Genomic DNA, 18,228 nt, shown 5'->3' with positions numbered 1-18,228 from the left:
CTCATCTGATTTATAAAGAATAAAGATACTGTGAAATGATAGGGAAAAAATAAACAAACAAACCTGAGTATCTTTGGGACAAGTGTAACACTGTGAATACAACATACAAAATCATCAGTGGCCAAACTACTTTCAGAGGGAAACATCTGACAGTGTTAGAATCCACCAGAGCTAACTATCTAAATAAACCATGTTAAAATCTCAAAACTGCACAACCGTAGCTTTCTATTGGCAGGCTAACAACAAGAGACTTGTTCAGTGTCACCCCATCTGTTAGATGTAATTCAAGTGTCATCTATGACCCCTAGATGCAATTCCTGTGTCTCAAAAGGCACAGTATGTTAAAAACGAAGTTTACCATATGAAATCTTCAAATACATGTTCTTTGGAGGACCAAGTAGGATGACGAGAGGAGGTAGTGATCTCACCTTTGCAGTTACTCTGAATTCCTGTCTTCATTTTATGTTTTCATAAAAATAGTTTTTCACTTAACATTTAGCTCCAAAGTAGCTAACAGGTAACTAAAACTAAAGAAATTCTGGGTGCACTACTTACGAATAAGCTATATTTAACCTGCCACACAATGTAGGTACTACACAGGAATTCTGCATATTATTTTAGCAGAAAAAAAAAAGCCTACTTTATTTTGAGCTTATGTACTAGTAAGTACTATGTAAGTAGAAAGTAAAGATAACAGCTTAACCAGATAACTGCTAACTGTAAAGAGTATCTTAGTTCCTAAAACAGAATCACCAAACCCAACACAGAGAAGCAAAATCAGTGTACAATAGTCAGGTTCCAACTAATGACTGTCCTCAATTCTATGTACACTGATGAAATATATAAACTTTCTCTTGGGAAAATGACAAAAAAAAGGCTCCTGAGGCTACTGTGGCTACCATGGACAGCTGACACAAAGCCAGTGACTTTTGTATACACAAACCAGTTTTGAGAACGCAAAACTACAATTTTAGCTTTCTCTTTCAAACAAATGCTTCATAAAACAGAGCTAAGTTGATGATCAATATATCATCCGGATTTACGGCTCCATCCATATAAACTCCAGTAATTCTAAAAGAAAGCGTAAATCTTTTAGAAATACATTCCTTGGGACCAAAGGAGATGGGTTCCCCCTCACCCCCCGATTTTTTGAGACAGGGTTTCTCTGTGTAGCCTTGGCTGTCCTGGACTCTCTTTGTAGACCAGGCTGGCCTCGAACTCACAGAGATCCGCCTGCCTCTGCCTCCCGAGTGCTGGGATTAAAGGTATGCACTACCACACCCAGCCCGAGATAGGTTCTTAAAACAGCGGGCACCACTAATTCCTCCTTCATTTTAGAAAGGGCACGGAGGTGGGCTCCTCCTCCTCTTTTCTACTAAGAACATGTAAGTTAACAAGCTAATTAAATAAAGGGATCCTTCCTGTTTTTAGTTACTTAATTCAAATGGTCAACCAAAATGAGTAGCTTCCATGCATTTGTCAAGCAGGAAAACAGTAATAGGCTAAAGTTATTTTCTAGCAGACAGCATTTATATATAAAGATAGATAAAAAGGAAAGAACACAGATATGAGTGAACAATTTTTATTGAAACCCTCAAAGATTAAAGAGGACCAATGGTGAGTTCGGTACCATAAGCAAAAAAAGAAAAAGAAAAAAGAAATCTCACCTACTATATCACCATTCACAGGAATGAACAAACCCAAACACAACAATGTTCAAATTCTCAGGTAACTGCTACAAGTGAATGTAAATGAGCTAATCATTTCATCATGCCTTTCCTTTAGTCATGTGAAGGGGATTTACATGGCATAACAAAAGACACACAAGTTTTAATGAAAACACAATTCTCTTAAAATCCCATAAACTTAAAAGGATGCAGAATGCACTTGAAATGACTGAATGACTTAAGCTGATTAGGTTTTTATTTTTTGTTTTTTTTTGTTTGTTTTTTTGTTTTTTTATTGCAAACTGTTTGAGCAACAGCTTAACCCCTCATGCATGGTACTCAAAAATAACACAGCTTTTCAATTAGAAACATCACATGTTAAAATGAGGAATTAAGCACTAAAAGGTTGAGTTTGTTGTTTTGCTTTTTAAGGAATTTTCAAGTACCATTATGTATAGTGAGAGAACACTAATTTTGGTTACATTTTCCCCTTTACTGTTAAATATACAAACTATAACACCTTTAAAAATAAAATACTCACATAAGATAACTTTAATATCATTCAAATGACAAGTTGGAAAAACATTAAGCAAGAAAATTTAAGATTATTAAAACATTTTATTATGTATCTACTCTTGTAGAGCTTATAGGTCTCTCTCCCTTTTGGTCCCAGCAGTTAAGAAACATTCTGTTGGTTGTACTCTAGAGAGTACCTGTAATGATTTCATTTAATGGAAACAATCTTTACAATATACTGACTGACCAAAAAGGAAGAGAAGGTTGGTGCTTTGGGGAATACTCAAGTGAGAAAAACACAAAATTACCAAGTGGAAGCTTTTTTTCCAAAGGAATGCTGCACCCATTTCACGTAAGGTTAGAGATTCAGATTAAAGGCACTGGGATGTTCTCCTCACCACAACAGACTCTCAGCTGAGATACACTGGAACTGTCTGAGTCTATTGCAATCAGCCTGCTTGTTGGGTATGACATCTCTTACATAGAAACTAATGTAAATTAAACAAGACTGATTTAGTTTATAATGTAACTAGTTTTATAAAAAATATCCAGAGTTGCTAATAAAGCACCAAGAAAACAGAGAACCTCAGCAGGAGGACTCAGCTCCTTCCCACAAGGTCATCCTTTTACAGTTGTCTCTAGCAGGAGCTCCAGGATGACAGGAGTCATCTCTGAACTGTCCCGCCTATACAATCCTAGGGATACAGAACATTGCTGTGCTGCTAGACCCGAATGCCAATTGTCATTATAAATAGTTAAGAGACATATTACAAGATTTCATGGCTTAGTCTCAAAAAGGTAAAATAGGTGCAATTTTCCTTTATGAAAGTTTTCATTCTGTAATAGACCATTAATATTTTCATGTTCCCTTCAGTAAACACTGGCATAACTACACCGGGACTACCAAGTAACTGTGAAGTAGCTATGATTATCCACAAATACTGCATTTTAGTAAAAAATACAGTATCTGTACATTCTAAAACATTGTATAAAAATTATTCAAATCAAAGTTTCAAAGACATATCTGTCACAAGGCTTTCAAATTGAAGTGAAGACAAGGGCAAATGGAAATATCCTAAACATGATGTAAACATAAATGGAGCAATGCAAATCATCAAAATATTCAAATCTACTGTATTGCTATTTTCACCTTTAACATATCACTCTACGTAGCTTTCTCCTCTCAAAACAGTAATATAAGGGGTGGGACATTATTTTCATAACCTTATGCCATCAAATCACTCAATATAGACACAACACATTCAATTATACAAAATCAATGTTTCAACATACAAAATTAATGTTGATATGTAATTAATGAAAAAAATAGAACGTTAAAAAGATAACTGTAAGAATACCCAGATATATGCTGTATTCCCACTTATATAGAGCTGATCAATAAAACAACAACACATCCACTTAGATACTGATTTAATTCATGGATCAAGGCCATATTTTCAAGGTATTTCAACGGATGCCAGGACACTGCAAAAGCTAGAGAAGAGCTGAGAAACAGTTTATGCTTACCAAACAAGATCTATGTTTATTCAGTGAATACCTAGCGTAATAAATTTTTACTTCATGATAGCAATCAGGCTCGCAAACACCCAGAAATAGAATTTAAGGGTTTTAAATGTAGTTATAAAGGTCATAAAAAGTCTGTTTAGACTGAGGTACATTTACTCAAAATGTTGAGATTCATTAAGTGGTAAAAACAAAGTAACTAATCCCTCAAACCAATGCATATTCTCAGTGTACATGAAATTGGGAAGGGGTGTATGTGCATTAACTGGTGAAGCCCACCAAGCTGCATATCAATATTCTGAAGACAGGGAAATGTTATAATATAATTTTAGATTATGCATTGTTTGGCTAAGTAGAGCATAAAGTTGCTTTGCCATATTAAAAGTTTTCTATAGTAATTTTTCACATAAACATTTAGACTTGAACTCCAGGACTAAATATGGCATGATTATTTTGCTTTTAATCTCTCGAATATCTAAAAATTGACAATTTAAAAACTATAACAAAGAAAAGGTGGAAGCAGTGAGACTCTTACATCATTGAACCACTTCTAATGATTAACTGTTAGTACTTAACAAATTCGAAGAATTAATGATCCTTGCATTCATTCAGTCTTCTGTGCCTTAGCTAGGATGCATAATTACAAAAGACAGCAGGTACTGGTAAAAGCTTCAGGACAGAAAGTGCTTGATGAAGTTACAGTTCTCAAGTGTGTTTGGGCAGATGCACTGATGAAAAACATTACAAGAGTCAATTTCATGTTAAAGTGTTCAAAGATGCCACTTTAAGCAGAAAAAAAAAGCTTTAATAATGTCTTCTTTGACTTATTAGGCATTTCCAGAGTCTACATCATTAGTGTTGTCATTTTAATAGGATATCTCCACATGGTGGTTATTGCTTGTTTCTATTTCTCTCCTGAAAGAAAAATATAAGTATTATAACAAAATACAATCGCTACATAATGATATTAACTATAGGCACATATAATGCAAATCATTACTAGATGCAGCTCTTCAAATACTAATTATCTCTATATATCCTAGTATTACCTCAAGCTCTTTAAATAAAGGAAACTCCAAAGACAGAGGCCTATTTCATGACAATTTATATCCACTTCACATCCCCATTTTCTACAAGATCTAAGATGAGAACATTATTCTTTGAGTCCTTCCAGTGAAGTTTAGGAGGTGTGGCATTTATTGGCTTGAGATAGAGACAAAAGATGCATTAAATTAAAGGTACATTAATTAAGCTAGAAATTCAGTATTAATTTGGAATGTCTTTGATTTAAAAATGTCTCAGTATATTAAAATGTTTTACACGAAAAGTAAAGAAGGCCTAAGACGGCCTCCCCATGGGGGTTGTGGCCTACTCTAGGAAAAGACGTGTGAAATGGCACAGGGATGATGGGAAGCGCGACAGGGCAAGTCAGGCAGTCGGTTACAACAATGAGGATAATTGATTACTTAAAAAGAAACAGAATGTTTCAGTTTGGACTGTAATCAACTTTTACAGGCTAAAATATATATTACATACTTAATGCAAATCTCTTTATAAAGCTTAACTTTCAATTCAAGAAATTGAAAAAGGAGATAGTAAAGCAAACTATAAACAAAAACATCATTTAATCTAAGAATGAAATGACTAAAAGATCTTAAAAATTAAGACTACAAAAATAAATATTTACATTTTTATAGCATGAGTCACCATAAATGTAGAATGATCCACAAAAATAAAAACTACAAGAATTTTTTAGACACAAAGACAAAGAAAAGTTAAAATAGTAGAAATCCAACACAAACCAAATGATGTCAAATAAAACTGTCAATAGTCAGAGGCCAAAGCTACTGCCACAGATATAGCCACTTAAAGGGTATAAATGCTACAGTCAAGTTTTTAAAAGCTGTAACAATATTAAACACAATTTTATACTAAATAGAGTTATAAGAAATAGCTAACAAATTCATAATAGAAGAATGTAAAATGTGTTTCTTAAAATAGACAAATACATCAAAAGTTAAATATAAAAAATACAGGAAACTGAAGATAAGATGTGTATTCTACCCTGACACAAAGCTATGACCACATGGTAGCCTAGAATGCAAGCTCTGATAATCCCAGAATTTGGCTGTACTTGTTTAAAACGTGTGTGTGTGTGTGTGTGTGTGTGTGTGTGTGTGTCTGTAAGAGAGAGAGAGAGACAGAGAAAGAGAGAGAGAGACAGAGTTTGTAGGTCCATTTATGGGAATTTCTTTCCTCCTTCCACTTTGTAGGTTCCGAAGATAAACCCAGCTCCTCACACTTGGCAGTAAGCACCATTCCCACTGAGCCACCTTGCGGGCCCAAAGAACTAGTTCTACACATATTCCATTGCAGAAGCAAAACAGAGCATACATGGGAACACGCACACACGCACACCTGAAAATTCTCACACCTCTAAAACTTTGATGTTAGAACATTTTTATGAATAAAATGTTAATTATAGACCACCAAAGAACTAAAAATTTACATAAGTAGATTTTTAAAAATTCAACAGTAAGACACAATATGCTCATTACCTAACTCAACACAACAAAACTTAAAAACTAATTTTTTGTAGAAAAATTAGGGAATGATTGATTTGAAAACTGAAATGAATCCAGTCTAGTAGTATACCACCTGCAATCTCAGCACCTAAGAAGACAAGGCTATGGGAAGGATCTTAAGTTCTAGGAGATTTTTAAATGAGTAATCTTTAAAATGAAATAAATGCACTAATGAAATGCCAATATGCCAGTAAGCCAAGAAGGTTAAGACAAAATTGAACAATTTTTATTTAAAGAGGCAGAGCCAGTGTGAAACTCAAGACAAATATTTAAAGTGTGGTCACAAGAATTACTGATAAATCACATCAAAGGTAGGGAAGAGAAGCATTGGGCTGTCAAGGTGGCTCAGTGAGTAAATGCACTTGCTGAGAAGACCTGAATTTGATCCACAGAGCCCACTGAAGGGAAGGAAAGAACTAATGTCAAAGTTGTCCTCCTAACCTCTACAGACATGTAGTGAAATGCATGTTTCCCTCCCCCCAGATGTTATGCACAAGCACACAACAATACCTGAATGATTTTTTAAAAAGATAAACATTAGAATCCCGCCATCGGAAAAAGTGAGGGGCACTAAAAAAGATAGGGAGTATTATAGATTTACGATGTTTACAAGTGACAAGACACCAAATAGATACTTGGAAAGATAATCTTGGATATAATAGGAAGAGACTTACTCTCAAAAGTAGGATGGAGAACAGAGGAAGACATTTGACATTAACTTCTGGCTTCCACATGCATAAGCACATGCACAGGCACATGGAAATAATGCATTCATGAATTCGGCAGTATCACTGAATTAAGTCATAAGCTTTCACTAAACAACTAAAAAACCTGACCGTTTAAATCCCATTTGCAAAAATACACAAAATACTTACAAATGAATTTAACAAGACAAAGAAAACTAGAACATTCTCCTAATAGAATACAGATGTTGTGCTCTACAAAGTTATTTGCTTGGCAGTTACTGGTAACCTTTCATTGAATATTTACCTGCTGAATAAATGTGGGAAACACATATTTAAGAACATCAAACATTAAAATGCAAGGTGAGGTGTGTTGACTTGAATACACTATGTCCGTTAGTAGAATTCTCAAAAATAATCAACGAACAAAAACTTAGGCTCTTAAAACTAAGTCAAAGAATCTACTTGCAGAACAGTGAGATGGCTCAGTGGGTAAAGGCACTTGCCCAGAATGCCTAGTGATGTGAGTTAGATCCCCGAACCCATGTAAGAGAGACTTAATTTCAAAAAGTTACCTCTGATTTCCACATATGCACCATGACACACACAATGCTCCGAGACACAAGGACAAGGACGGACGGACGGACGGACACACACACACACACACACACACACACACACACACACACAGTAAATTACTTTTACATCCACAAGCAATTCTGTTTTGAATGTCAGATTTCAAACTCTTTACCATAAAATGAAAACAATTATATTCAAGACTGTTTTGAAAAAGGTGTACTACTTATTAGAAGCTCTCTTATAGCCTAATTTTTAACTATAGATTTTATAAGGTGTGTTGTTGGGGTTTTTTTTTTTTCTTTGCCCCTGCCTCCATTCCTTAGGTTATTTCAAACTCAACTAAAAGTACAATATAGTTAATCATATGTTCAAATGTGTAAGATAGTTGAGTGGAAATTTCTGTCCAATAATTCAAACTTTTCTGCCAGGACCCAGTAAAGTCAATTTCAATCAGAAATTATAGAATACCACAACAAGGTCATAAAATTTTGTCAGTTTTTTTATTTACAATGAGAAGTTAACTCAACCCATAGTAAATAATACAACATAATACATGAAATTTTACTTATACTAGTATAATGTAAAAATATTAAAATGATATTAGAGTATCATTTTAGAAATAGTCTAGCCATTGCATGTAGTCTCTCCAGTGCTGGGATTACAAGTAAGTGCCACACCACACCGACCTCTTTCTTCTGTTAGAGAATTAAGGACACAAGACCAGTCTGACCTAGAAAACAGGCCTGAAGCTGGTATAAACTTCACTGCCAAGTCTCACAACATACATACACACACACTAAATGGTTAGAAATATTTATAAAATACACTCTAATATACCTGAAGACAGTAATTCTCTTAATCTGTTCTCTCTTAGTATCCAATAAATCACAGCTTTCAAGGATGTCTGCTAAAAGAAGTGTCCACCAACGTATGGACACACTCTTCACACGTCATTCAATTCGTCCACACCACTCCCCATCCCAAGTCTCAGTGTTTAGCTACTTCAGCACCATCTGCTCTCTGCTCTCTGCTCCAAACACTTCTCCTGCCACATCACCCCAGATGTAAGAGGTTCATCTTGACTTTATACTTTCAAATGAAATTTTTATTCACCTATTTATTTTATGAAAATGGTGGTTGTTTGCATGTTTGCCCATGTACCACATGGGTGCCTATTACCCACAGAAGCCAGAAGAGGGGCACTGGACATCCTAGCACTGGACTTACGGATGGTTAGCAGCCACCATGTGGGTGCCAGGAATCAAATCTGAGTCCTCTGGAAGAGCAGCCAGTGTTCTTATCCAAGGAGCCATCTTTAGCCCCAAATATGTATTTTTCATATTAAGACTTTAATATTTTTTCAGTTTCCAAATCAAAACGAGTATGTAATAATCATAAAAAATACTATACAGAAAAATCATAAATCTAATCACATACCATTTGTCAAAAGGATTAAAAGCAGTTGTGACAGGTAGTTTTGAAAAGGCTTTCAGTGTTCTGTATTTAAAAGTATGTGTAGGGCTGGAGAGATGGTTCAGCGGTTAAGAGCACTGATTGCTCTTCCAGAGGTCATGAGTTCAATTCCCAGCACCCACATGGTGGCTCACAACCATCTATAATGTGATCCGATGCCCTTTTCAACACTGTATGCATAGTAAATATTTAAAAATAAAAATAAATAAAAGTATGTGTAACTAGTTTCTCCCGTAGGTGTGGGCCAGAACCAATGATGTCTTCCTTCTAGTCAACACAACAGGCAGCAGAAACAAGATGTCACTTCTGCAACTAGGTTGTTGATCCTAACTAGCCAGACACTGCTTCCTTATGTTGCTATTGCCTACCCAAATGCTACCTTTTTGTTTGTTTCTTTTCTGAAACCAGGTCTTATGTACACCAAGCAGTCTTATCTACACCAACCAGGTCTTATGGCCTCAAAACACTAGGTAGCCAAAGAAAGCCTTAAACTCCTGACCCTTCTACCTCTGCTATATTGAATGCCTCGTGAATGCTGGGATTACAGGCCTATCACTACCTAACAAGCCTTGTTTTAGGAAATGTTTCCTGAATGTCAAAGACAGGCACTCTAACAGTAAAACTGCTTCTTCAGCCTGGCAGAAGTAGCTTATGTTCAAAGGCCAGAATATAAGGACCTCAGTCTAGCAAGCCTTAAACTAAATTATGCCAAAAATGACATGACTCTGAAAGTTAATCTCTCACACTAATCAAGTCTTCACACAAGACTCTCGGGCAAAATTAGACTGCCACGTTTTAAGAATAGATTCTAAAGCCGAGAATCCAGCCAACTGTGCCCTGATTTCTAAGGGGGAAAAAAAAACCTGCAAAAAAAAGTTAAGGCACTGAGTTTTATGCTATTAGGAACCAAATATAACTAATGCATTAAGTGTTGTGATCCAACAGCAACAAAACCCTGTGCATGAACTAGCACACCTCAGCACTGCAAGGGAAAAGACGCTGTAAGACTTTCCTGAACTTCATCAGTATGTATTTCATGAGCTAAATAGACAGAAAATACTCCTACAGATGGAAAGGGAAAAAAGAAAAAGATATACTACTATAAAACCAAGAAGTTTGGTTTAGTACTAAGTCAGTTTACCCTGAGGAATGAATCATATGTAAGTTCCTTTTCATGAATTAGCTCCTGGGCCAGGCAATGGTGGCGCACGCCTTTAATCCCAGCATTGGGAGGCAGAGGTAGGGAGAGCTCTCGAGTTTCAGGCCAGTTTGGTCTACGGATTGAGTTCCAGGACAATGAAGGCTCACAGAAAATCCCTCAAAAAGCCAAAAGAAAGAGAAAAAGAAAACAAAAGAAAAATTTTTTCTTTAGTAAACTAACAAAGTTCGTATTGCCAGGAACAGCTGCAGAAAGAACCCTGTAATCCCAGCAGTTGGGGAGGCGAAGCAGACAGATCTCTGTGAATTTGAGGCCAGCCTAGTCTACAAAGTGAGTCCACAATAATCAGGGCTGTTACACAGAAAAACTCTGTCTTAAAAAAAAAAAAAATTTGTTTTTGTTTTTTGGTTTTGGTTTTGGTTTTTCGAGACAGGGTCTCTCTGTGTCTCTTTTGGCTGTCCTGGACTTGCTTTGTAGACCAGGCTGGCTTCAAACTCAAAGAGATCCTCCTGCCTCTGCCTCCCGAGGGCTGGGATTAAAGGCGTGTTCCACCACACCCAGCAAGAAAATATTTTTAATAAAAATACAATTTAAAAATCAGAGGCACTGCCGGGAGTGGTGGCACATGCCTTTAATCCCAGCCCTCGAAAGGCAGAGGCAGGTGGGTCGCTGGGAGTTCGAGGCCAACCTGGTCTACAAAGCAAGTCGAGGACAGCCAAGGGTACACAGAGAGGCCCTGTGTCGAGGGAAAAAAAAAAAAATCAGAGGCACCACCCTTGCGTATGATACAAACTCTTATTATAAAATTTTCAAAAAATCTTTTTTCCTTTTCCTTTTTTCATTCAATATGTCCTCTCCTCCCATTTCCTCCCCACCTCTCCTCCCTTCCGGATCCACTCCCTTGCTGTCTCCCATTAGAGAAGAACAGAATTCTAAGAGATAACAACCAAACATAACACAATGAAATATTGTAAGATTAAGTAAAAGCTTTCATATCAAATTTGGATACAGAAACCCAACAGGAGAAAGAGTCCTAAGAACAAGAATAGAGTCAGAGACTCAGGAATCCCATAAAAATATTAACCAGGTGGTAGGTGGTGGTGTGCATGCCATTGAATCTCTGTGAGTTCAAGGCCAGCTTGGTCTGCATAGCATGTTTCAGGACAGCTACACAAAGAAATTCTGTCTCAAATAAACAAAAGAAAAACTAAAAAAGAAGAAAAAAATCATAATTTAGGTTTGTAAAACTGAAAAGGGTTAAGATAAGGCACATTCCTAAAACCTCACAGTTGGGAGGCAGAAGAATTACAAATTCTACAGCAGCAAGCAACTATTGAGTGACTTTTAAAATGCCACAGTGATCCTCAACTGCCTGAGGAAAGCAATACACTTAACTGAAATTCTCTTCAGTTTATTAATGTGGATTCACAATTAATGTATGGAAGAAATATCCTCCCCAGTATCTATGACTAGTCTGATGAACTAGAGGCAACTCATTTCCTGAAAGCTCTTTTTAAGGAACAATGAAATGTAACACAGCCACTACAACCTGAGGAGGGAAAAAAAACAATAAATTGATGCCATAAAATGTTAATCTAAAGATATTCTATTAAAGCAACAAAAAATAGACCAGCTATTAAAACGAAAACCCGGGGCTGGAGAGATGCTCAGTGGTGAAGAGCAGGGGCTGCTCTTCTAAAGGATCTGGGTTCAATTCCAAGCATCCAACGAGGTCGTTTGCAAACCATCTGGAATTCCAGTCCCAGGAAATTTGTTCCCGCTTCTGGCCTCCTCAGGAACTGCACTCATGTGGTGCAGGCATACACTTTGGCAAAACACTGATATCCATAAAAAAAATAAAAGATTAAAAAAAAAAACTTAAATCCACATACCAAGTTGTTTGCTGATAAATATGCTTTATAAGAGTGAAATAATACAGGATATAAATAAACAATTCACTCAACACTGTAACAGAAAAACATTTCTAAGAATTACCTAAATAGTTTACTACTATAACAACAACTAAAATTTATACTGGACCATTTAGGTTTTCTTTATTTTCTTCTCATATTTAAGGATTATATTAGCTTCACCAAAAGAACAGTACATACAAATAACTCTTATGGAAGCAACTTAAGATAAAAACGATCCTGAGCTTGAGTAAGCATACTTGCCTAGAATTCAAGACAGGGAAAAAAATCTCCTCTCGGGCTGGAGAGATGGCTGAGTGGTTTAGAGCACCGCCTGCCCTTCTAGAGGTCCTGAGTTCAATTCCCAGCAACCACATGGTGGCTCACAACCATCTATAATGTGATCTGATGCCCTCTTCTACAGATGAAGTGCTCATATACAATAAATAATAAATCATTTAAAAAAAAAATCTCCTCTCAAAATTTCCATTTTAAGTTCCTCTGTTGTGTGTTGCCATTATATAATGTCCTATCAATACTAAAATTCTTGATTCATCAACTTAACAATATAGTGTCCTACTGCATTTCTTAAGTTTATCAAAATCAGTGTTAAATTTCAGGACTTTAACTATGCCTAAGACACTATTCCTTAAATTAAATCTGAGAAATAAACTGTTACCTTCAGAATATAAAATGTGCATGTTCTGCCCACTCTATTTCTTGAACGTTTTCAATAGCTGAAATGCCTTTCAGCCTACCTAATGCAGTCTAAGTTTTAGAAGCCTCCACTTGATTGTTTCACCTACCTGAAGGATACAATTCTATGCTCCCTTCTATTGCACTCTGAAATAAAATTTCACTTTTCATACCTAGAGTCAGAGAGGAGGCATTTCTGATTACCCTGCTTATCCGTCCTTTGTACTGTCAATTGTATAATAAGTCTTCAAGTTTTTCTCCTTTCATGTCTTTTTTTTATTTTAAACTTACCTGCTAATCATTTGGTAAACCCATTCCATCTGAAAACATGTGATGGTGATTCTGCAATCGTTCTTATAACTATCCTTCCCACTGATTTTTTTTCCTCCCCTGTTGCTTAGAAAACTCAAGACTACTTCTCTTTGCACTACAACTCTTTCCTTTTGTATCTGCATGCATATTACTCTGCATTTGTTAACTTAAATTTTAACTAGAGATTCAGGAAGACCTAACGCAGGAGCATATTCCCATTAACCTGCTTGCTCATCCATCTGTTCTGTACGTATGCACATATATGTGTGTATAGCTGTATGCTCTGGAAGGGTCTCTTTGCATAGCCCCCTGGCTGTCCTGGAACCCACTAGTAGACCAGACTGGCCCCAAATCCAGACATCAGCAATATATTAAGACACTAAAATTAATAAAATCAGAAATAAATTTTCAGACTAGGTAAAAAAGAGATGTAAAAAGATATATTTGGTGGTAGATAAAGAAAAAGTATCTAAATATTTCCTTGCCATATCTTTTCTCCTGGACAATCTTACTGCACCTCAACAAACTCAGCTATGAAAGAAAATAATCCCAGCATTCAGGGAGACAGAGGCAGACAGGTCTCTGTGAGTTCAAGGCTAGCCCGGTCTACAAAGCAAGTCCAGAACAGCTAAGGCTACACAGAAAAACCCTGTCTTGAAAAAAAAAAAAAAAAAAAAGCAAGCCCCAAGTCTGACTCCCATGACTCTGTAGACCAAGCCTTCCCCCTGACTTAGCCTGTCAAGTGCTGGGTTGAAAGACATGTGCCACCACTGCCCAGCTCCTATGCATCTTAAAGCAAAGCCCAAAAAGACATCTTTACCAGAGTCACATATCTATGTTCCAAATCATTCTCCTGGCCCACTGTCTTACAATAACAATTACAATCTATTTATTTAACAGCTAAGATAAAAAGATTCACTGGAAACTTTTGGTGTTTTTTGTTGTTGCTGTTTTGTTTTGTTGGTTTTTGTTTGTTTTTTCCCCCAAGACAGGGTCTCTCTGTGTAGCCTTGGCTGTCCTGGACTCGCTTTGTAGACCAGGCTGGCCTCGAACTCACAGCGATCCACCTGCTTCTGCCTCCCAAGTGCGCCACCACCACCCAGCTTTCATTGAAAACTTTCGATCCTCTCATTTTCCTCACTAGGAGAGAACTCTACAGCTCCACTGAGGTGCAGACAGCAGTCCTCGTTACTCCAAAGCCGTTTCTGAAACTCCAGTACAGCAGAGACTGACAACAGATTCACCGAGGTTGTCTGTTAGATGTGTAACCAAAATCCTTATCAGATACATGAAGGGGTGTTATACTCCAATAAATACTTCTGGGCCCTAAGGTTTAGAAACTAGTAGAGAACCTTATCAACAGCATTCACCACGAGTGCTCAATGTCAGCTGACGCACTTTCCTGGGCTGCACTTATACAAGAAGTAATATAATATTTGAGTTCATAAAAAGAAATGAATCACTTTTAACTTTTTCATGAAGACAGAAGTATGTGCTTTAACATTAATTGTCCCACATAGTAGATAATGCTATTTACTCGTGACTGTTTTTAAAAGAAATACGTATGAAAAAGACATTCATTTCCTACCCTCCTCATTGTGTTTACAACTAAAATAAGGCCCCCAAATTCATGCTACAGTTCTGAAGAAGAAGCAACTCAAGCTTGTCTTAACTTGGGACCAAACTTCAATCTTAGGTAATTACGTACATTCAGGAAGTGTCCCCAGGTCTCACAGAAAACCACTAACCTGAAGAAAACAAATGCTACAGCTCTAATTCTAAAAGCCATGCTCTATCAAATCTAATCTCCTTCCTAATGTCAAATTCTTGCTCTATTTTGTTACAAGTGTTAGGGTCCTATAAATTGTATACTACAGTTTTACATAAAACAAACACACACACATACACACACAACTTTCTCATAGAACAAAGCAATAGCAAACATTTAAAAAATAGTGTTTCAAGTATCAAGTGTATTTTCTCATGAAACTAACACTGAAGATCAGTGGCTGGAAGGGCTGGGGATAGGGGATTAGAGTTCTGTTTCTTAAGCTGTTGATTTCTCTGAGAATAAGGTTCACAGACTATAAATATAAGAGGTATAAAAGGATGCCATCCTACACGCTCCACTCATGAGGAAGACTCCTCACACAAAAATTAATGGGATTCTTACCCGCCGCATGGCTTCCTCCTCCTCTTGACGTTTTTCGTAATGTGCAAAGTCATCAAAGATTGAGGTGGTGTGCTTGAAAGTAGCGATTATTTTAAGCACTTGCTTTGCTTTTTCCAGGGGTACTTCTTGCGTATCCCTTGAATTGGTTACTGGTTTGTTGTCATTATTTTCTAAGCGAATATGTCGTAATTGGTTATTGGGAACATCTTTGACAAAGATCCATTTAACTTCAAATTTGCCCTTCCACTTATCCTGAGACCAGACACCAGCATATGCATTATAGTCCACAACAGACTTCATTTCAGCCACTCCACAAAAATGTCCACTGCCATTCACACTGAAGAGTAAATAGAGTGGGCCTTTCCCATTCAGGGAACGGTAAGCTGCATCCAAACGCTTATTACCATGCTCAGTACTACACCAGATGGAGTACTTGATGGAACGATGTATATCATCCTCAGAATAGCTCTTAATTATAAACACACGCCCGTTCTTCAGGTTCCAATCAAAGTCTTTGGGATTGTAATTGTTTATGGCCTTTAGTTTTTCCAGTACTGGATGCACCTCGACATTAGAAGGCGAAGCACTAACAGGTACAACACCTAAACCAAAATTTTCACTGCCGGGTCCATTATTCTGGTTGAAGCCGGTTCCCCTATTCCGAGGAGCAACCCAGCGATTCTGCAGCTGTGGCTGTTGAGTCTGCACTTGGTGAGGCTGGGCCTGTGGCTGAGGTCCTTGTTGCTGCTGTGGTTGTGGTGGCTGAGGCTGCTGTTGAGGCAGTTGGCTTTGCACCAATGGTGGTGGTGGAATTAATGGCTGAGGTTGCTGGATTATAGTCTGAGGAGGCAGAACTGGTTGGGTTGGTGGAGCCTTTACCACTGACCCCTTTTCATCCCAAGTTCCAATATTCATGTTGTGTTTTATAGGAGGTGGCGGCACAGCTGACCCACCAATTCCCACACTGCCCTTGGGTTTAAGTTTCGGTTGAGGTTTAGCAGGCTTTCTGGCAATAGCAGCCCAAGAAGTTGGTTTAGGTGCTGTACTGCTAACAGGGGGAACATTATTGGTTGCAATGCTAGTCATTCCACTGCTGCTCAAGGCTGTCCCTACAGTTTTTGTCACTGCAGCTGTCAGGTCACCACCAATTTTCAGTCCAGTCATGCCTTGCTCAATACTATTAATGCCAGGCACCTTACTCAAAGTATCACTGCCAAATCCAGCCTGTCCATCAGTAATAGCTCTCCCAAGAGAACTAGGTGGATAGCCATAACTGCTGCTATAAGCAGAATTTTGTGTTGATTGTCCCTGAGATCCACTTGTTCCCCATGTTGAGAAATCAGCATTACCAGGAAAAAAGTTAAATCCATGTTGACCAAGAAATGGAGGGGTATTTCCTAGTGCCCCTGGTTGACTAAAAACACCATCTGGTATATAATGATGCTCTCCATTGCTCATCTGTCCATAAGTTGTCAGATACGGCATAGGCTGGTCTCCAGCCGTGGACCACGCTGCTTCCCCAAGAGAATATGGAAATCCAATGGATGGAGCATAGTAACTAGGCATATATGGATCTGACATTGGTGGATAGCTGTTATTCTGGAAAACAGAAGAGCACAATCAGCAGAGAAATGATCTCTTAAAAGGAGAAGACAAAAAGGTTATCTGAAAAGATTGAAAGCAGTGTTAAAAGAAAAGAGATGTGCCTGTTCTGTATAAAATTAAATTTTCACATCAATCTTACCGATGAGTGCCACCACGCTAAAGCGTCTTTCTGCCCAGCTGACTCAACCTCACAATCCTCCTGCTTCCACCTAAACGCTAGGGCCATAACCATGTGCCACCATGTCAGGCTATGTCTGAGTAACTTTAGAATACTACAAAATCACAGCATTTTTAGGCGGAAAGTAATGGAGTACAATAAAGATTGTGTTTCTGTTCCAATTTTAAAATACCAAAATTTCTATAAAACACTAATAAACTGTACAGGCACAAAATCATAACGTACTTACAAGATTTAAACAAATCTGTAATGTATGTAAAATTAGAGAAATTAAATTGCAGTCTTTATAATGGAATTAAGTTCAGCTATTTAAATTTTGCATTTTAATTAAGAAAAAACTGGATACAAGGGATGGATAACAATTGAGATGTAATATGAATAAATAAAATATATATTAATAAATAAATAAATAAAAATTTTAAGGACAAAAAAAAAAAAAAAAAAAAGAAAAATGTAAAAATGCTATATCCTGAGAAGAAACTAAAAATCAGGTTTATGCCTACACCATCAAACACCATTAACTGTTTTACAATCTTATATTTTCAAAAGGAAACACAATAAAGTATACTCTTTATCTTATGGCTGCTCCCAGAAGTCATATTTTAAAAGAAAAGCCCCCTGCAGATCAGAGAGACCCCAGAAGCCCTCAAAACAATACAAGCTATTTCTGTAGTTCTTTGATTACCCACCAGAACCAGATTGTAAGACCCATTACTGATGATACCATACACTTTTGGTTTTAACACACAGAAAAATCAAGAGGGAAATAAATTAGAACCCTCCTCTCTGCTGGCTAGCTTCCATAGTGCCAGAAGACACTGGGTCTTATGGAATAAAAGGGATCAACTATGGACCCAGCTGTGGACTTTGCAAACTGAAATCTCAACCTGCCAGGAAAGATGTACTCGATAGTACAATACTGACTTGTCTGGTCTGTGTGGTAACCATTAGCTATCCTACTTGAATAGATTTTAGGTCCAAGAATCATATGCAGTACTGTAAAACCTGGTCAAAAGACTGTGGCTAGGGAAGAGAGGTCAGAGGCCCTAAAAAATAACCTACTACTGGTCCTTTTCTAAACGAATACGGTGCCAAATTGTTTATATTCATAAATAAATGCTTTCAGCATTGGTCAGAACTGCTTGTTTGCAGCAGGTGACAATTAATG

General features: G+C 37.2%; 1 protein-coding gene across 2 annotated transcripts in view; it reads right to left on the bottom strand.

Moving 5' to 3' along the window:
- Positions 1-4,508: 4,508 nt before the first annotated feature.
- The window catches only part of Ythdf3 (YTH N6-methyladenosine RNA binding protein F3), a 28,211-nt gene continuing 14,491 nt past the window's right edge, over positions 4,509-18,228 (bottom strand). For both annotated transcript variants that reach the window (XM_051139908.1, XM_051139907.1), the window contains 2 exons: positions 15,278-16,876; positions 4,509-4,622 (listed from right to left, as the gene is read on the bottom strand). In XM_051139908.1, coding sequence (XP_050995865.1) covers positions 4,599-4,622; positions 15,278-16,876 — 1,623 coding nt within the window. In that variant the 3' untranslated portion in view covers positions 4,509-4,598. The remainder of the gene's footprint in view (positions 4,623-15,277; positions 16,877-18,228) is intronic.

The sequence above is a fragment of the Acomys russatus genome, chromosome 31 (genome assembly GCF_903995435.1).
Source record: "Acomys russatus chromosome 31, mAcoRus1.1, whole genome shotgun sequence".
Lineage (NCBI taxonomy): Eukaryota > Metazoa > Chordata > Mammalia > Rodentia > Muridae > Acomys > Acomys russatus.
The sequence above is the reverse complement of the archived record's forward strand: the minus strand, read 5'-3'. Positions and strand labels throughout refer to the sequence as shown.